Genomic DNA, 21,696 nt, shown 5'->3' on the forward strand with positions numbered 1-21,696 from the left:
AAAAGGATCAGGGCTTCTTAGAATATTCACTGATTCTGAGAAAAGCAATATAAATGTGAACCTTTATCCTGAACTAAAAATCAAGGAAGTTATCAAAGATTGATGGATTCATGTCAAAAGGACACAACAGAAAGCTTGAAGGGACTCCCACTGACAAAATTTTGGATAACCTGAGCATCAAAAGAATAGAGTATAGCTGAGAAAGACACTGAATATATAAAAAAAATCCTTGAGTCTATATAGTGATACTCCAAAAAATGAAAGCATTACTCAATGGGAAAAAGGAAAAAAAAAAATCACTGGCAGTGATTATTAAACTAACTTTTTACTCTGAAAATTGGTCCTTAAAAAAACACATTTATCCTGCCTTTTCAGTAGGAACTACAGTATAGGTTAATCAAAAAGCCCCAGTTAATAAGGGAAAGTTCCTTTACAGAGAAGAATGCCAGTTTATAACTGTAAAAAAAAAAAAAAAGGGCGCAATAGGAAAAATTACCATTCTGCAACCCCTGACAAACTAATTGAGACAAGCAAGGATTGTTAATGGATGCTAAAAATCATTAGACAAAAGACTGGGGAACTGGATACTCACAGTGCCAAAGTATCATCCCACAGATTACTTGCTTGCTGCAAAGGGAAATAAAGCTTACTTTTCCATGGAGAGGCCTGGCTGTCATAATCTTAAGCAATCAAAATTAATATCACCGTTAAGGATACAACCAGATAGTAAATACTACTTCCTGATGTGATGCAATATGAAGTACACAGCATCACCTACAAAATATTCTGTCCAAACAACACTTAGGGTCTTGTTTTAATTTGTAGGAAACAGAGGAATATAAATCAGGTTAAACATCACCAGGAAGAAATAACCAGTTAAATCCAGAATGTGGAGTAGCTGCGTGCTGCTAGTGCTGCTCAAGGCTCCAGCTCACAGGGCCAGGCAAAACATCTCTGCACATGGCCCCGCTGAGCCAAGGTGTCATGTGTAGAGCTTCTGCACGCAGCCCGCCAAGCTCAAGTATCAGGTGCAGCCTGATACATTTCATGCTAGGAACCCTTGTCTGAATTGCCAGGAAGAAGGCCACTGCACGCAGTACTCTATGAGCAAGTGAAACTAGACTAAGAACAAAGGAAAAAACATGAAATGTAGATCCTCTAGCAACAGGAGTAATGGAAGATTTCCCTAAATCTGCCCTCAAGCTTTTCCTTGATTGATCTGTGAGTATGGAACACTTCAAAACTAAATAGTGTGAAGAGAGAAACCTTCAAGATAGAGGAGGAGTAAGACGTGGAGGTCACCTTCCTCCCCACAAATACATCAAAATTACATCTATGTGTGGAACAACTCGTACAGAACACCTACTGAACGCTGGCAGAGGACCTCAGACTTCCAAAAGCCGTGTGGCTGACAGGGTCTTGGTGGTCCGGCTGGCTGTCAGGCCTGAGCCTCTGAGGTGGGAGAGTCGAGTTCAGGACGTTGGTTGACCAGAGACCTCCCAGCCCCACATAATATCAATCGGCAAGAGCTCTCCCAGAGATCTCCATCTCAACGCTAAGACCCAGCTCCACTCAATGACCAGCAAGCTCCAGTGCTGGACACCCCATGCCAAACAACTAGCAAGACAGGAACACAACCCCACCCATTAGCAGAGAGGCTGCCTAAAATCATAATAAGGTCACAGACACCCCAAAACACACCACCAAACGTGGACCTGCCCACCAGAAAGACAAGATCCAGCCTCATTCACCAGAACACAGGCACTAGTCCCCTCCACCAGGAAGCCTACACAACCCACTGAACCAACCATCCCCGCAGGGGGCAGACACCAAAAACAACGGGAACTACAAACCTGTAGGCTGCAAAAAGGAGACCCCAAACACAGTAAGTTAAGCAAAATGAGAAGACAGAGAAATACACAGCAGATGAAGGAGCAAGGTAAAAACCCACCAGACTAAACAAATGAAGAGGAAATAGGCAGTCTACCTGAAAAAGAATTCAGAGTAATGACAGTAAAGATGATCTAAAATCTTGGAAATAGAATGGAGAAAATACAAGAAACATTTAATAAGGACCTAGAAGAACTAAAGAGCAAATAAACAATGATGAACAAGACAATAAATGAAATTTAAAAATTCTCTAGAAGGAATCAACAGCAGAATAACTGAGGCAGAAGAACGGATAAGTGACCTGGAAGATAAAATAGTGGGAATAACTACCACAGAGCAGAATAAAGAAAAAAGAATGAAGAGAATTGAGGAAAGTCACAGAGACCTCTGGGACAACATTAAACGCACCAACATTCAAATTATAGGGGTCCTAGAAGAAGAAGGGAAAAAGAAAGGGACTGAGAAAATATTTGAAGAGATTATAGCTGAAAACTTCCCAATATGGGAAAGGAAATAGTTGATCAAGTCCAGGAAGTGCAGAAAACCCATACAGGATAAATCCAAGGAGAAACACACCAAGACACATATTAATCAAAATATCAAAAATTAAATACAAAGAAAAAATATTGAAGCAGCAAGGGAAAAGCAACAAATAACATACAAGGGAATCCTCATAAGGTTAACAGCTGATCTTTCAGCAGAAACTCTGCAAGCCAGAAGGGAGTGGCAGGATATATTTAATGTGATGAAAGGGAAAAACCTACAACCAAGATTACTCTATCCAGCAAGGATCTCATTCAGATTCAATGGAGAAATTAAAACCTTTACAGACAAGCAAAAGCTAACAGAATTCAGCACCACCAAACCTGCTTTACAACAAATGCTAAAGGAACTTCTCTAGGCAGGAAACACAAGAGAAGGAAAAGACCTACTGTAACAAACCCAAAACAATTAAGAAAATGGTAATAGGAACATACATATCGATAATTACCTTAACTGTAAATGGATTAAATGCTCCAACCAAAAGACACAGACTGGCTGAATGGATACAAAAACAAGACCCGTATATATGCTGTCTACGAGAGACCCACTTCAGACCTAGGGACACATACAGACTGAAAGTGTGTTGATGGAAAAACATATTCCATGCAAATGGAAATCAAAAGAAAGCTAGAGTAGCAATTCTCATATCAGACAAAATACACTTTAAAATAAAGACTATTACAAGATACAAAGAAGGACACTACATAATGATCAAGGGATCAATCCAAGAAGATATAACAACTGTAAATATTTATGCACCCAACATAGAAGCACCTCAATACTTAAGGCAAATGATAACAGCCATAAAAGGGGAAATCCTCAGTAACACAATAATAGTAGGGGACTTCAACACCACACTTTCACCAATGGACAGATCAACCAAAATGAAAATAAATAAGGAAACACAAGCTTTAAATGAAACATTAAACAAGATGGATTTAATTGATATTTATAGGACATTCCAGCCAAAACCAGCAGATTACACTTTCTTCTCAAGTGCGCACAGAACATTCTCCAGGATAGATCATATCTTGGGTCACAAATCAAGCCTTGGTAAATTTAAGAAAACTGAAATCATATTAAGTATCTTCTCCGACCACAACGCTATGAGACTAGATATCAACTACAGGAAAAAAACTGTAGAAAATACAAACACATGAGGCTAAAAAATATGCTACTAAATAACCAAGAGATCAATGAAGAAATCAAAGAGGAAATCAAAACATACCTAAAAACAAATGACAATGAAAACATGACAACCCAAAACCTATGGGATGTAGCAAAAGCAGTTCTAAGAGGGAAGTTTATAGCAATACAATCCTACCTCAAGAAACAAGAAAAATCTCAAATGAACAACCTAACCTTACATCTAAAGCAACTAGAGAAAGAAGAACAAAAAAACTCCAAAGTTAGCAGAAGGAAAGAAATCATGAAGATCAGATCAGAAATAAATGAAAAAGAAATGAAAGAAACAATAGCAAAGATCAATAAAACTAAAAGCTGGTTCTTTAAGAAGATAAACAAAATTGATAAACCATTAGCCAGACTCATCAAGAAAAAAAGGGAGAAGACTCAAATCAACAGAATTAGAAATGAAAAAGGAGAAGTAACAACTGACACTGCAGCAATACAAAGGATCATGAGAGATTACTATAAGCAAATACATGCCAATAAAATGGACAAATTCTTAGACAAGCACAACCTTCCGAGACTGAACCAGGAAGAAATAGAAAATATAAACAGACCAATCATAAGCACTGAAATTGAAACTGTGATTAAAAATCTTCCAACAAACAAAAGCCCAGGACCAGATGGCTTCACAGGCGAATTCTATCAAACATTTAGAGAAGAGCTAACACTTATCCTTCTCAAACTCTTCCAAAATATAGCAGAGAGAGGAACACTCCCAAACTCATTCTACCATCACCCTGACACCAAAACCAGACAAAGATGTCACAAAAAAGGAAAACTATAGGCCAATATCACTGATGAACATAGTTGCAAAAATCCTCAACAAAATACTAGCAAACAGAATCCAACAGCACAGTAGAAGGATCATACACCATGATCAAGTGGGGTTTATCCCAGGAATGCAAGGATTCTTCAATATATGCAAATCAATCAATGTGATACACCATATTAACAAACCGAAGGATAAAAACCATATGATAATCTCAATAGATGCAGAAAAAAGCTTATGACAAAACTCAACACACATTTATGATAAAAACCCTCCAGAAAGTAGGCATAGAGGGAATTTACCTCAACATAATAAAGGCCATATATGACAAACCCACAGTGAACATTGTTCTCAATGGTGAAAAACTGAAACCATTTCCACTAAGATCAGGAACAAGACAAGGTTGCCCACTCTCACCACTCTTATTCAACATAGTTTTGGAAGTTTTAGCCACAGCACTCAAAGAAGAAAAAGAAATAAAAGGAACCCAAATTGGAAAAGAAGAAGTAAAACTGTCACTGTTTGCAGATGACATGATACTGTACATAGAGAATCCTAAAGCTGCTACCAGAAAACTACTAGAGCTAATCAATGAATTTAGTAAAGTAGCAGGTTACAAAATTAATGCACAGAAATATCTTGCAATCCTATACACTAATGATGAAAAATCTGCAAGGGAAATTAAGGAAACACTCCCATTTATCACTGCAACAAAAAGAATAAAATACCTAGGAATAAACCTACCTAAGGAGACAAAAGACCTGTATGCAGAAAACTATAAGACACTGATGAAAGAAGTTAAAGATGATACAAACAGATGGAAAGATACACCATGTTCTTGGATTGGAAGAATCAACATTGTGAAAATGACTATACTACCCAAAGCAATCTACAGGTTCAACACAATCCCTATGAAACTACCACTGGCATTTTTCACAGAACCAGAACAAAAAAATCTCACAATTTGTATGGAAACAAAAATGACCCCAAATAGCTAAAGCAATCTTGAGAAAGAAAAACAGAGCTGGAGGAATCAGGCTTCCAGTCTTCACACTATACTACAAAGCTACAGTAATCAAGGCAGTATGGTACTGGCACAAAAACAGCAATATGGATCAATGGGACAGGATAGAAAGCCCAGAGATAAACCCACGCACATATGGTCACCTTATCTTTGATAAAGGAGGCAAGAATATACAATGGAGAAAAGACTGCCTCTTCGATAAGTGGTGCTGGGAAAACTGACGGCTTCATGTAAAAGAATGAAATTAGAACACTCCCTAACACCATACACAAAAATAAACTCAAAATGGATTAAAGACCTAAATGTAAGGTCAGACACTATAAAACTCTTACAGGAAAACATAGGCAGAACACTCTATGACATAAATCACAGCAAGATCCTTTTTGACCCACCTCCTAGAGAAATGGAAATAAAACAAAAATAAACAAATGGGACCTAATGAAACTCAAAAGCTTTTGCACAGCAAAGGAAACCATAAACAAGACAAAAAGACAACCCTCAGAATGGGAGAAAATATTTGCAAACGAAGTAACTTACAAAGGATTAATCTCCAAAATATACAAGCAGCTCATGCAGCTCAATATCAAGAAAGCAAACAACTCAATCCAAAATTGGGCAGAAGACCTAAATAGACATTTCTCCAAATAAGATATACAGATTGCCAATAAACACATGAAAGGATGTTCAACATCACTAATCATTAGAGAAATGCAAATCAAAACTACAATGAGGGGCTTCCCAGGTGGCGCAGTGGTTGAGAGTCCGCCTGCTGATGCAGGGGACGCGGGTTCGTGCCCCGGTCTGGGAAGATCCCACATGCCACAGAGCAGCTAGGCCAGTGAGCCATGGCCGCTGAGCCTGCGCGTCCGGAGCTTGTGCTCTGCAACGGGAGAGGCCACAACTGTGAGAGGCCCGCGTACTTAAAAAAAAAAAAAAAAAAAAAAAACTACAATGAGGTATCATCTCACACCGGTCAGAATGGCCATCATCAAAAAATCTGCAAACAACAAATGCTGGAGAGGGTGTGGAGAAAAGGGAACCCTCCTACACTGTTGGTGGGAATGTAAATTGATACAGCCACTATGAAGAACAGTATGGAGGTTCCTTAAAAAACTAAAAACAGAACTACCATATGACCCAGCAATATCACTACTGGGCATATACCCTGAGAAAACCATAACTCAAAAAGAGTCATATACCACAATGTTCATTGCAGCTCTATTTACAGTAGCCAGGACATGGAAGCAACCTAAGTGTCCATCGACAGATGAATGGATAAAGAAGATGTGGCACATATAAACAATGACATATTACCCAGCCATAAAAAGAGACGAAACTGAGGTATCTGTAGTGAGGTGGATGGACCTAGAATCTGTCACACAAAGTGAAGTCAGTCAGAAAGAGAAAAACAAATACCGTGTGCTAACACATATATATGGAATCTAAGAAAAAACTCGTTCTGAAGAACCTAAGGCCAGGACAGGAATAAAGACACAGACACAGAGAGTGGACTTAAGGACACGAGGAGGGGGAAAGGTAAGCTGGGACGAAGTGACAGAGTGGCACTGACATAAATACACTACCAAATGTAAAAGAGATAGCTAGTGAGAAGCAGCCACATAGCACAAGGAGATCAGCTCGGTGCTTTGTGACCACCTAGAGGGGTGGGATAAGGAGTGTGGTAGGGAGACGCAAGAGGGAGGGGATATGGGGATATATGTACACATATAGCTGCTTCACTTTGTTATACAGCAGCAACTAATACAACAATATAAAGCAATTATACTCCAAAAAAGATGTTAAAAAAAAAATTCAGAATGTGGGACAAGATAGACTCTTCAGACCAGACCCTTCAGTAAGTCTGCCTCATGGAAGAGAGGAAGTAGGAGGGAACCATCCTAGATTAAGAGTAATTGAAGAGGCATGATGAACAAATGCAACATGTGAAACTTGTCTCAGCTTGTGCACTATTATCATTAGATACTTTATTCTCAGTATCTCCTCAAATGTAAATGTCCATGAAAACCAAAACAAGAAAAACATTTGTATAAATTTTCCAAACCATGGAAGTTGACATTTCATTGTACTCTACTCACCTCCACTTAGTAGCTTCATGACTAGCCACAGCTCATCTTTTACCACAAAAGACGTGTAGTAAGACACAATATTAGGATGATGGCACTGACTCATGGCTTGAATTTCTTTCTACAAAGAAGAGAAAACATGGTAATTCATTATATGCAAGGCTAAAACAACACTAGAAGTTACTGAATCCAGATCTGGGAATTCCAAAGACTATGTCACAATCTTTCTGGGATTTTCATGCCTGCCCTCTGCAAGAATGGTTAAACCAAAAAAACCGCTTGGTTTCCCTCAGTCCATTCTGACTCTTACTCCTTTCACTCGTTAAACTAGCGACCTCTGAAACCAAAAACATGCACTATTTATCACACCCTGCCACAGCACCACAGAGGCCTCCACTGGGACACGTATTTTTACTTCCAGGTGCCCTTAAAGAACCATCTTGGGAAATCAGGTTTTACAGTCACAGAGGATAATTATCAATACTAATAAACAAAGGGTGGTTGGTTTGTTTGTCTTTCTTCTCCAAAACATTGTTTCACCTCATTTTTGTGAAATGATTAACGGTTCCCAATTTAAAGAGGTCATAAACTAAATCCAAAGTAGACACCTGAGCCCAAAGTCTCAGCTTATACTATCTCATTCGAATTTAATGAATTTAAATTAGATTTGGTGTGATTAAATGCCTTATAAAAGCCCTGTGTGATCAGGGCCCTGCTTACCTCTCCATCATTCCTACTACCTTCACTGACCCCTACCCCCAAAATACCCCAGTCCTATGATCCAGCCAAAGTAACTTCAAGTGAGCCATGCTTCTTCTAACCATGGGCATTTAACCCTGTTGTTTCCTCTGCCTCAAATACACTTCCCTCATCTTCACCCAGCTGAAAACACCAATTCTTCCTTCTGATCTCAGCCAAAATACCACTTCCTCCCAACTTCCCAGGTTGAGTTAGTTAGGTGTCCCTTCTCTTGGCTTCCAAGCTCTGTGCATATCTCCTTACATCACAGCACATATGTACTGGATAGTACATTGGATGCTTATTTGTCTGTCCTTCCCTGCTAGACTGACAACTCCAAGAAGGTAAGTACTTAAAAGTGGACTCATACACATGGTGGGAATTATCATACGATGCTGTAATTGCCTATTTATTTTTCTGCATCCCTCACAAAACTGTAGCTCAATGAGAGGTCAGATTCTGTATACTGGCCCTTATTGTGCCTGGCACACAGTATACCCTCAATAAATATTTGCTGAATGAATAAAATCCTATAGCACTTTATATAGCTTTTTACTTACTGATGTATTAATACTTGCCCTATGCCCTTGGTATTTGTTCAGTAAGATCAATTGTGTAAAAGTTGCCCATAATCCCTGATTCATAAGAAGTGTTCAATAAACACTAGTTTTTCCATTCTCATTTTCTCTACTTGAATGTAAATTCTTTTACGGCAAGGACTTTGTTGTGTGAATTTTTGCTACCCACTAAGTTACTAGCACAGTCTTCCATACTAAAAGGTAAGTAAATATGAAGGATAAGGAAGAAGAACTAAAGTAAACACCTGCCTATTGACATAGTTATACAGGATTTGAAGAGATAAGATATGTACATATAAGAGGGAATATAAAGAGAACAGCATATATGTGCCAAATGAGCAGTAAAGATAGTAAATGTTACAAGAATCCAGAGGAAAGAACAGTTAAGGCAGGCAAGAAGTCTTCACAGAGAGGGTGGGAACTACGTTTAGTTCTGCAGGATGTGGGATGTTATAGCAGTACAAGGTGCAAAGCACATAAAATTACAAAAAAAGGATGAAATAAGCAAGACAGATTTTAGGACACAGGAGTAAACCTGTCTAAGGTTAAGCAGTTCATGCTTTCAATAGAAATTTACCAAATGCCTACTCTGTGCCAGGCACAGTCCTAGGTACTTGACCACAATGGTGAACCCTCATGAAACTTACAGTCTGGTGAAGAAGTCAGACAAATACTAATTAATAACACAGATGAAGAAACTCTGATAGGAGAAGTACTAAATACTACATGATTTCATCGGAGAGGTGAATTACCAAAAATTAGGAGTGACAATCAGGGAAAGCTTCCTATAAGAAGTTTTACTACACTGACACTGAAATAGGAAAGATAAATGTTTTTAGGGGTTTTGATTGTTTAATTAACCTGGGACTGTATCATAAAGGAACTTGTAACTGTGTTCAATAATTTAGGCTTCATCCTAACAGCAATGGAAAGGAATCAAAGGTTTAACTATATTTATTTTTTCATAAAAATCACTCTGGCTGTAATGTAGAAAATAAAAGAGAGAAGGCAAGACTAAAGGGAAAGACTCTGTTCAAGGTTGTTGCCATGAGCTGGGTGAGATGATAATGGCCTTAAAAACGGTAAACAGCTAATTTCTCAGTTTAGATTACTGTACTATGGTTATGTTACTCTTAGGAGATGTTGGGTGAACAGCATATGGGGACTTTCTATGCTGCTTTAGCAGCTCTTCTGTAAGGTTGAGACTATCACAAAATAAAAAGTTAAAAAAAATAAGTGGTAATATGAATGAAAAGAAAGGGAAGAGTCAAGAGATGATACTAAAGAGGTATAAACAATAGGACTTGGTGACTAACTGGACAGGAGAGGTGAAAGAGACAGAAATCACATAGGGGAGTGACAATGCAAAGAGCTGGGGTCAAATGGTCCAAGGTCTTAAATGTTAAGCAAAAGGTTTTGAGCTTAATCCTGGAAAAAAGAGTACTACAAAGGGTTTTCTAAAAGGAGACTATGGCGGGGGGACAAATCGGGAATTTGAGATCAACAGATACACACTACTATATATAAAACAGATAAACAATAAAGACCTACTGTATAGCACAGGGACCTATATTCAATATTCTGTAATAACCCATAATGGAAAAGAATCTGAAAAAGTATACATATACATATATATATATATGTGTATGTATAACTCAATCACTTTGCTGTACACCTGAAACACTGTAAATCAACTACAACTAAAAAAAAATAATAAAAACAAACAAAAAACAACCACAACAAAAAAAAGGAGGCTAGCAGGAGAGCCATAAATTTTAAAGATTAAAAGGGCCTTAAATATTCCATTTCTTCTCTTCTATTCCTCTTAATTCCCCTTGGAGTTATCCTTTTCCCTTTCCTTTCAAAAAGAAAAAATATATATATTAAGTGCTCTGCAAGAGTGGTATATTCATTCTGACTCAAATTTCCCAGCAGCTTCCTTAACACTCATAAGTGATTCCACCCCTACTCATGAAAATGCTTTCCTGAAAGTCCTTTATTGTCTGCTAATACCAGATCTTTTGTCTGGAATTTTCAGTTCTCCACCTGAAGCCATGTTTTACTGATGGACTGTTCATTCCTTCTTGACTCACTCATCTTGATTTCTACTATTTACTCCCTGGTTTTCTGATTACTCCAACGTAGGTGGCTTTCCTCCACTTCACACTATTCAGTCAGTCCCCGAGTAATGTTAATTTATTCATTCACTCATTCAGAGTGAACAGTCCCTGCCCTCATAGAGTGCTCGCTCTAGTACTAACAATTTTTCCATCTATAAAATGTCTAGGGAATTTGTGTCTTCCTTTCCATTATCACTGTCACTGCCTGAATTTAGTCTCAATATCTCTTTGTGTTCTTCAACCTATGGGATGCAACTCATATGGGTCATGAAATAAATTTAGTGGATCACATTAAAAAAAAAACAGACAAACAAAAATAGGATAGAAAATCAGAGTGCATTCCACATAATTAAGAATTGTTTTACATAAGGTAGATAGCTAGTGGGAAGCAGCCGCATAGCACAGGGAGATCAGCTCGGTGCTTTGTGACCGCCTGGAGGGGTGGGATAGGGAGGGTGGGAGGGAGGAGACGCAAGAGGGAAGAGATATGGGAACATATGTATATGTATAACTGATTCACTTTGTTATAAAGCAGAAACTAACACACCATTGTAAAGCAATTATACTCCAATAAAGATGTAAAAAAAAAAAAAGAAATGCTCAAAAAAAATTGTTTTATAAAAATGTTTCAGTTATATTAATATATAATATCATATATATTCATAATGTTAATATATAATATGCTATTCTTTGCTGATCTTAAACCCCTGCCCAGCAGGGTCTCCATCTCTGCCTCTTCAAAGTCTTCCCAGCCCAGGTGGCCCAGGACACAAACATCTCCACAAAGGCCTCCACTTTCATAACTGGTAGCTCCCTTCTTCCTCTTATTTCAACACAGTACTTATACCTCTCCTAGGCATTTGTCACACTCTGCCATGTACAGCAGGCAAGAGCCTTAACTCTTCAACTAGATTGTGAGCCTCTTGGCAGAAGAAAAGACATTTTAAGCCTCTTAATGGTCCCCTCAGATGTTTGTTCAATGAATCTAGTCCTAGCATCTACCAGAGGAGAGAAAAATCTCAATATATTACATAGTTGCCTTTCTCAGAGAAAAGTCTGTGAGTAAAATCTCTGGAGAAAATAAATGTAGTAAGATTTGACAGCCGACTTTGTGATCACACTTAGCAAAGGCTGTCAGACAAGAAAACATTTTAACAAGAGAAAGGAGCAATATACTGCGTCCTCACTAATAACTGTCACACACATTACACACCTGTAATTGGTTTACATCAGTCCTCTCTGGAGAACCCAGAGCATCCTTTCTGCATAATAATAAAGACAGTTTTGAAAATAAAATTTAAAATCACAACATCAAAAGCTTAGTATGGGGCTTCCCTGGTGGCGCAGTGGTTGAGAGTCTGCCTGCCGATGCAGGGGACATGGGTTCGTGCCGTGGTCCGGGAAGATCCCACATGCCGCGGAGCGGCTGGGCCCATGAGCCATGGCCGCTGAGCCTGCGCGTCCGGAGCCTGTGCTCTGCAACGGGAGAGGCCACAACAGTGAGAGGCCCGCATACCGAAAAAAAAAAAAGGTTTTTCCAAATACCGTATGCTAACGCATATATATGGAATCTAAAAAAGCGGTACTCATGAACCTAGTGGCTGGGCAGGAATAAAGAAACAGACATAGAGAATGGACTTGAGGACACGGGGGGAAGGGGAAGCTGGGATGAAGTGAGAGAGTAGCACTGACATATATACACTACCCAATGTAAAATAGATAGCTAGTGGGAAGCTGCTGCATAGCACAGGGAGATCAACTCGATGCTTTGTGATGACTTAGAGGGATGGGATAGGGAGGCTGGGAGGGATGCTGAAGAGGGAGGGGATATGGGGATGTATGTATACGTACAGCTGATTCAATTTGTTGTACAGCAGAAACAAACACAACACTGTAAAGCAATTATACTCCAATAAAGATGTGAAGAAAATTTTTTTTAAATATTGTTTTTCTTTAACAATAAGAATTAATTTACAATTTAGACTTCTTTTATGATCACTGCAGTTCAAATGCCCAAATGGTGCTCTAAGGTATTGCTGGCATCTGTAAATCCAAGTTCGTCACATAGTGTTTCAATCAGCATCTCCTTCCAAGTGTGTGTTCTCTCACCAAAGACAGCTCTAGATCACTCCAGCAACCCAACTCTTCAGCTTCTGCTTATGCATTACCAACTCCTGAAGAAATACATTTGTCTCATCTGCTGAAAGTTCAATATATAATTCTATTATCTTTTACTTTATTCCAATTATTCCCTAAATACTCACTACAGACTACACCAGAAATTAAACCCAATCCAGGACTGATAGATCATACCAGTCTTAGTTCCTGTCCTTTCTACTCACCGCAACTAGAGAAAGCCCATGCGCAGCAACGAAGACCCAACGCCATAAATAAATAAATTTATTAAAAAAAAAAAAAAAGAAAGAAAAACCTCATGAGGTACACAAAGCAGAAGCAGATATTATTTCCAATTTAAACCAAAGAAACTGAGGATTTAAAAAATTAAATGATTTGGAAAAACTATTTCATTTCCCTTGCTGAGTACTTATTATATACTTAAAAACTACTCTATGTGTCATAGAGCATAAAAGTACAAAACAATCCCTGTGTGGCTAGCTTTTAACGCCACAGAACATCTCATGCAGCTGTGGATCCTTGGGATACCCTAGCCCTTGGAGAAGCCAATGCTGCTGGGGGGTCATTCTACCTCTCATCCTGCAACACTGGTCAGAATGCAGGTTGGTACCATGTTCCTAGAAGGCTAAAGCCTTTTAAAGTATATTTCATTTGACCCAGAAATCACAATTGCATGATACTATTTTAAGGAAAGTGAGAAGTAAGCAAGCATTGTTTATAACAACAAAGAGGAAACAAAAATCATCCAATACTAGAGAACAGGTTAGATAAAGTATTCAACGGAACACTACATACATATTGAAAGCTACATTAATTCATATTTATAGACGTAGAAAGAATTCTATGATAAATTTTTAAAGAACAAGTATATGGTTACATTATTATGAAAATACAAAGATGTTTAAATGTGCACATATAGCAAGTGTCAATCTCAGAATGAGGACTATAATTTTTTTCTACTTACCTGGATTTTATAAATTTTATAATAAGCATTACTTATTAATGAAGAAATCACAAACCTTTTTAAAAAATAAAAAACTTCAAGTTATTTCCCACTCTAACATGAATATACAAGAAATACGAGAAGTGCATACCAGGAGTTCATCCATGCTAGTTTGACATTTCTCAAGGTTTATCCGTTTGATCGCCACTTTCTCCTTTTTAGGGGCACAATATGCTGCTTGGACCACAGCCGTTGCTCCACTCCCTAAAGATAAATATACAAGTGAGTAAATATGTAGAGGGGTAGATAGAAACAAGACATTTAAAATTCCTACACAATTTAAACAAGAGAATAATTCTTAACTTATTCTTACACTCAACAAAAAATGCAGAGAAACACTCTAAAAAGTAGGGTGTCAATAAAAGCAAAAGCCTTGACCATTTCATAGAATTGTCAATAAATACCAGCAGACGCGCGCACGCGCACACACACACACACACACACACACAAAAAAGTTGCTTGAGTTCCAGAAGTTCTAGAATATGATGGTGTAGGCTCACATTTCCCTGCTCTTCTCCTCTAAATACAACTAAATACCTTAGAAATAATTCAACAATCATAAAGACAATCTGAAAGGTGGAAAGAAGCAGATGGGCTGGCTAGGACCCTCAGGATGTGAGGAAAAGCACTACTGTAAGCTCCCTGGGTTTTTCTTTTATCTCGCACATATCCATGAGTGGGCACCAGAACAGCCTGCTTCCTGGAACCAACAGGGATAGCCAAACAGACAAATGAGAAAAATCCTTTCTAGCCAAAGGACTGTGAAAGGGGAAGCTCAGTAGCGACCTAGAAGACAGATTTCCCAATCGTTATCCAGGACAATCCACCCAACCCACCACAGCATCAGCATCAGCGGGGTCTCCACCCCACACCCAGACAGCAGCAGGCCAGATGCACCACAGGAGCAACTAGGTCCCTGTCCCACACCTGGGCAACATCCAGCCAATCTGCCCACAGCAGCAGCAGAGGGGGTGGGGGGCGGAAGGGGGGAACCAGACCCACACCCACCTGTCAACCCAGGTTAACACCTGCAGAGATTAAATAGGAGTCCTGCTGTGCCAGAAGAATAAAGCAGAAGATAATAACACTGCCAGAGCTCTGAAAACTCACTTATCGTAAGAATTACATAGCTCACAAAAGTAGGCCAGGACTTACACATTAAATCTAAGTAGAGTAACTGCCTACTAAAATAGAAATTTTAAATAGGATCAGGAGTCTCCTAACATTAATATCCTAAATGTCCATCACACGATTTAAAAAAAGAAAATCACGTCGTCACACCAAGAACCAGGAAAAACACACTTGAATGAGAAAAGACAATCACACTGATACAAACACCAAGATGAATTACTAGTTGGAATTACCTGACAAGAATTTTTAAGCAGCCATCATAAAAGTGCTTCAACAAACAGTTAAGAATTATCTTAAAACAAAATAAAAAAATAGAAAAGCCTCAATAAGGAAACAGAAGTTACTAAAAAAAAAAAAAAGCACCAACTGGACATTATACAACTAAAACATATAATTTCCAAAATATAAAACCTGCTGGAGAAGCTCAATAGAAAAAGAGAGATAACAGGATAAATTCAGTGAACTTGAGGATAAGATCAATAATTTTACTCAATCTAAACAGCAGAGAGAAAACAGACTGAAAAAAAGAACAGAGCTTCAGGGAGAAGTGGAATAATAATAAAAGCTCTAAAATCTGTGTGGTAGGTAGAATAATACCCGCCCCCCAAAGGTGACCGCATCCTAATTCTTGAGACCTGTGAATGTTACCATAAATGGCAAAAAGACTTGGCACATGTTATGAAATTAAGGATGGAAAGATGATCCTGGATTATCTGGGTGGGCCCAATTTAATTACAAGGGTCTTTATAAAAGAGACGAAGGAGGGTCAGAGTCAGAGAAGATGAGACAATGAAAGCAGAGGTAAGAGTAATGGAGTCATGAGCGAAGGGAGGAACCTTGAAAACATACTATAAGAAGTAAACCAATCACAAAAGACCACATATTGTATAACTCCATATATATGAAATGTCCATAGAACAGGCAAATCCATAGACACAGAAAACAGATTAGTAGTTACCAGGGGCTGGGAGAAGAGGAAAATGGGAGGTTAATGCTTAATGGGTACAATTTCTTTCTGGGTGAGGAAAATGCTCTGGAATTAGACAATGATGATGGATGCAAAACACTGTGAATATACTAAAAAAAACACTAAACTGTACACTTAAAAAATGGTTAGTTTTTAACACAACATTGTAAAGCAATTATATCTCCAATAAAGATGTTAAAAAAATGGTTAGTTTTATGTTAAGTGACATACCTTGATCTTTTTAAAAAAGGGAATACCACATACTACAAACAATTTTAACTCATAGTTCAACAATTTAGAAAAAAAGGAAGAAGCAGGAGCACTTTCCAACTCATTTCATGAAGCCAGTACTACCAACACCAAAACAAAACAAAGACATCACAAGAAAAAACAAAACAAAACAAAATAACTACAGACCAATACCTCTCATGCACTTAGCTGCAAAATCCTTAACAAAATGTTAGCCAATTGAATCCAGCAATAGATACTACACCACAACCAAGTAGTATGTATTCCAGGTATGCAAGGCTGGTACAATTAAAAAAAAAATCAATGTAATACACTGTATCAACAGGCTAAAGAAGAAAAATCATATGAGCATATCCACTGACACAAAAACACTTTATAAAAATTCAACACCATTCATGATAAAAAAGCTCTCAGCAAACTAGGAATAGAGGGGAACTTCTTCAACCTCATAAAGAACATCTACAAAAAAAAAACTTACAGCTAACATCATACTGGTGAAAGACTGCCTTCCCTCTAAGATTGGGAAAAAGGCTAAGATGTTCATTCTTATCACTTTTATTCAACATAGCACTGGAAGTCCTAGACAACACAATAAAGCAAAAAAAAGGAATAAAAGGCATCCAGATTGGAAAAGAAGAAATAAAACTGTCCCTGTTTGTAGATGTCATGACCATCTATACAAGAAAAGCTTCTAAAACTAATAAAAGAGTTTAGCAAGGTTGCAAGATAAAAGGTCAACACACAAAAACCAACTGCATTTCTATATACTAAGAAGAATCAAGTGGAAACCAAAATCTTAAAATACAATATCATTTACAATTGCTCCCCCAAAATGAAACATTTAGGTATAAATCCAATAAAATATGAACAGGATCTATATGCTGAAAATTACAAAATACCAAACAAAGAAAACAAAAAAGACCTAAATAACTGGAGACTTACCATGTTCATGGATTCGAAAAATCAACACAGTAAAGATGTCAATACTCCCCAAATTGACTCCATATAGGTTTAAGGCAATTCCTATCACACTCCTGGCAAAGTATTCTGTACACATAGACAAGCTTACTCTAAAGTTTATATGAAAAGGGAAGGCCCTAGAATAATCAACACCATAGTAAAGAAGATGAACAGGGCTTCCCTGGTGGTGCAGTGGTTAAGAATCTGCCTGCCAATGAAGGGAACACGGGTTTGAGCCCTGGTCCAGGAAGATCCCACATGGCGCAGAGCAACTAAGCCTGTGTGCCACAACTACTGAGCCTGCGCTCTAGAGCCCTCAAGCCACAACTACTGAAGCCTGTGTACCTAGAGCCCCTGCTCCACAACAAGAGAAGCCACCACAATGAGAAGCCTGTGCACCAGAAAGACCCAATGCAGTCAAAAATAAAATAAATAAAAATAATTTTAAAAAAAAGAACAAAGTTGGAGGATTCATACCATCCAATTTAAAGACTTACATAGTTACAGTAATCAAGACAGTGTGGTACAGACAGAGGGACAGACATACACACACACACACAAAACAGAACAGAGAAACCAGAAATAGATTCACACAAATGTGCCACAGTGATTTTTGTGTGTGTATGTGTGGTACATGGGCCTCTCACTGTTGTGGCCTCTCCCGTTGCGGAGCACAGGCTCCGGACGCGCAGGCTCAGCGGCCATGGCTCACGGGCCCAGCCGCTCCGCAGCATGTGGGATCTTCCCAGACCGGGGCACGAACCCGTGTCCCCTGCATCGGCAGGCGGACTCTCAACCACTGCGCCACCAGGGAAGCCCCCCACAGTGATTTTTTACAAAGGTACAAAAGCAATTCAACAGCGATGGAATAACCTATTAGAATGGCTAAAATAAATTGTTTTAAGTGATAATACAAATGCTGGTGAAGATATGGTTAAACTGGATCACTCATACAATGTAGGCAGAAATATAAAATATGGTATAGCCACTCTGGAAAATAGTTAGGCCATTTCTTTTAAAACTAAAAATGAACTTGTACAACTCAGCATTTGTATGACTGGGTATTTATCTGAGAGAAATTAAAATTAAAATTTTTCTGAGAGAAATTAAAAATTCATATACAAGTTTCTGTTCACACAGAAACTTGTACATGAATATTCACAGCAGCTTTATTCATAATAGCTAAAAACTGGAAACTACCCAAATATCCTTTAACAGGTGAATGGTTAAACATATGGTATGTCCACACAGACAAATATTACTCAGCAATAAAAATGAACAAACTATTGATATGCACAATTACTTGGATGAACCTCAAGGGCACTATGCTGAATGAAAAAAGCCAAGCTCAGAAAGTTACATATTTTATGACTCCATTTATATAATATACAACACTCTTGAAATAACAAAAATAACAGCAACAGAGAACAGATTAGTGGTTGTCAGGGATTAGGGATGTGAGTAGACAGGTTAGGAGGGCTACAAAGGGGTAGCCAGAGGGACTTTGTGGTGGAATACAGTTCTGTGTCTTGAATTTAGTTAGTGGTAGTTACACAAAGGTACACGTGTAATAAAACTGCACAGAACCATACACATGTGCACACAAATGAGTACAGTACACATACAGATAGTAAGCTCTAAGTTCCGTAGATTGCTTAAAAAAAAAGAGAAAAAAAGCCTAGGCTTCAATCCATCTATTACCCTTAATAAAATAATCTTCAAGGTCCATTTGCACTATATCACTCCTCAGATCACTAAACCACAGCCACTACTTGATACTGTACTTTCTTTTTTTTAAATTTCATTTATTTATTTATGGCTGCATTGGGTCTTCATTGCTGCGCACGGGCTTTCTCTAGTTGCAGCGAGTGGGGGCTACTCTTTGTTGTGGTGCGCGGGCTTCTCATTGCGGTGGCTTCTCTTGTTGCAAAGCATGGGCTCTAGGCATGTGGGCTTTAGTAGTTGTGGCTCACAGGCTCAGTAGTTGTGGCTCGTGGGCTCTAGAGCACAGGCTCAGTAGTTGTGGTGCACAGGCCTAGCTGCTCTGCAGCATGTGGGATCCTCCCCGACCAGGGCTCGAACCCGTGTCCCCGGCACTGGCAGGCGGATTCCTAACCACTGCACCACCAGGGAAGTCCCAATACTGTACTTCTTGATAACTCAACGCTTTAACTTATTTTCCATACCCTGGATGCAATTTAGTTTTCTCCATCTCCATTCCTCTGTGCAAACCATTCACCTTGCTTGCTTTCTACATATTAATCCATACCTCCCCCTCCTTTTAAAGCCCAAGTCAAAACTCACCTAACTTCAGGAAGCTCCATGGAAAACACACTTAGATTCAAACAAACTCTGCCACCATTAGCAGGGTAAGTCTTGGTTCCCTGATTACGTGCTGGGAAATGGCAATGCTCAATAAATGTCATTATTGTTCATTTATTTACCTATTATCTTCCTATTAGACATTTAAACTGTTAAAAGACATAGGTGTGTCTCCTCAAGTATTTGATATAAGGTATGTTTATTACGCTTCTAAAGTACTTGAATCTTTACCAAAACACATGAGGATAAATTATCCTCACCAACTCCCCATCTCTAGCCATACCACTTAAACTGTAGTTTTTTTCAACGTTTTAATCATGGGTTCTCCTGTACATACAGCCTTGGATAGAGATGAAATGTAAACAATAAAAAAGAAAAAATGTACAATCATTAAATTCTTTCTTCCTTCCTCTCCATTTTCTCATTTTCTTCCCAAATAGAAAGTAATTTCAGGGACTTCCCTCGTGGCGCAGTGGTTAAGAATCCACCTGCCAATGCAGGGGACACGGGTTCGATCCCTGGTTCGGAAGACCCCACATGCCACGGAGCAACTAAGCCCGTGCACCACAACTACTGAGCCTGCGCTCTAGAACTCGTGAGCCACAACTACTGAGCCCAAGTGCCACAACTACTGAGCCCGAGTGCCACAACTACTGAAGCCCATGCGCCTAGAGCCCATGCTCCACAACAAGAGAAGCCACCGCAGTGAGAAGCCCGCACACTGCAACGAAGAGTAGCCTCCACTCGCCGCAACTAGAGAAAGCCCGTGCCCAGCAACGAAGATCCAACGCAGCCAAAATAAATAAATAAATACATTATTTTTTTAAAAAGTAATTTCACAAAAATGTTTACAAAAGAGGGCATGGGGGAAGAAAAATATTGAAAGCATGTTGTATTTTACATGAAGCATTCTACTCAAAATTGCTTTTTCTTAATATAATTACTGTGCGATACATATTTTTTAAAATAAATTTATTTATTTTTGGCTGCACTGGGTCTTCATTGCTGTGCGCGGGCTTTCTCTAGTTGCGGTGAGCAGGGGCTACTCTTTGTCATGGTGCGCGGGCTTCTCGTTGCGGCGGCCTCTCCCCGTGTGGAGCACGGGCTCCATGCACACGGGATTCAGGAGCTGTGGCTCGAAGCAGAGCGCAGGCTCAGCAGCCGTGGCACACGGGCCCAGTTGCTCTGCAGCACGTGGGATCCTCCTGGACCAGGGCTCGAACCCGTGTTTAGTGCATTGGCAGGCGGATTCCCAACCACTGTGCCACCAGGGAAGCCCCACAATACATATTTTTTCTTTCTCTTCTTTAAAGCAGGTTCCTTCATGAGGAATTTTTCAAACCACAAGTCAACTTACTGGGTTTCAACCATCATTTTTCTTAGAGAAAACAGAATCAAATTAGAAACCATCAGTATGTATTGCACACAGTAAAAGTAAACATTATCTATCAACTATACTTCAATTAAAAAATATATAAAAAAATAAAAATGCAAATATTATCTTGTAAAACTTTTACTTCAGTGTAAATACACATGAAAATATGTAAAAGGTAACTATTAGGAATGGTTTAGTCAAAGTGTGAAAGCTACTGTTCTAATGCCAGCAAAAAAGCATTGGCTTAATATGAAGAATAATATAATGGAAAATGTAAAACAATTTCCAATAAAGCATCCTAATTCAGAAGTTCACTATTTTACATGTTTTGCACCTTCCATGCACCATCCCCCATGTCCCCTCTTCCACTCTTCTGTCCTCTCCTAGCTGGTTCTTTAACTGCTATGTTAGTGTACATTACACACCAGAATGGATTAAAGTGAAAAACCATGACTGAGCTTTCTCCTGAAATCCTTCAAACTGGGTAATGTTATCTCTTGAAACAGAAAAGGAGCTGCCTAAAGGCATGAGCGGGACTAAAAAAAATTTCACAGTCTCCCTCCACTTTACTAGATCCTGAAATTTAAAAGAGTAAGCAAAAATATGGATTTTATTC

General features: G+C 38.8%; 1 protein-coding gene across 3 annotated transcripts in view; it reads right to left on the bottom strand.

The window, feature by feature from the left end:
• Positions 1-21,696, bottom strand: part of OXSR1 (oxidative stress responsive kinase 1) — a 101,354-nt gene that overhangs the window by 70,567 nt on the left and 9,091 nt on the right. For all 3 annotated transcript variants that reach the window (XM_032648576.1, XM_032648577.1, XM_032648578.1), the window contains exons 2-3: positions 14,168-14,280; positions 7,514-7,622 (exon numbers count right to left, since the gene is read on the bottom strand). In XM_032648576.1, the coding sequence (XP_032504467.1) occupies positions 7,514-7,622; positions 14,168-14,280 (222 nt within the window). The remainder of the gene's footprint in view (positions 1-7,513; positions 7,623-14,167; positions 14,281-21,696) is intronic.

The sequence above is a fragment of the Phocoena sinus genome, chromosome 11 (assembly GCF_008692025.1).
Source record: "Phocoena sinus isolate mPhoSin1 chromosome 11, mPhoSin1.pri, whole genome shotgun sequence".
NCBI classification, from domain to species: domain Eukaryota; kingdom Metazoa; phylum Chordata; class Mammalia; order Artiodactyla; family Phocoenidae; genus Phocoena; species Phocoena sinus.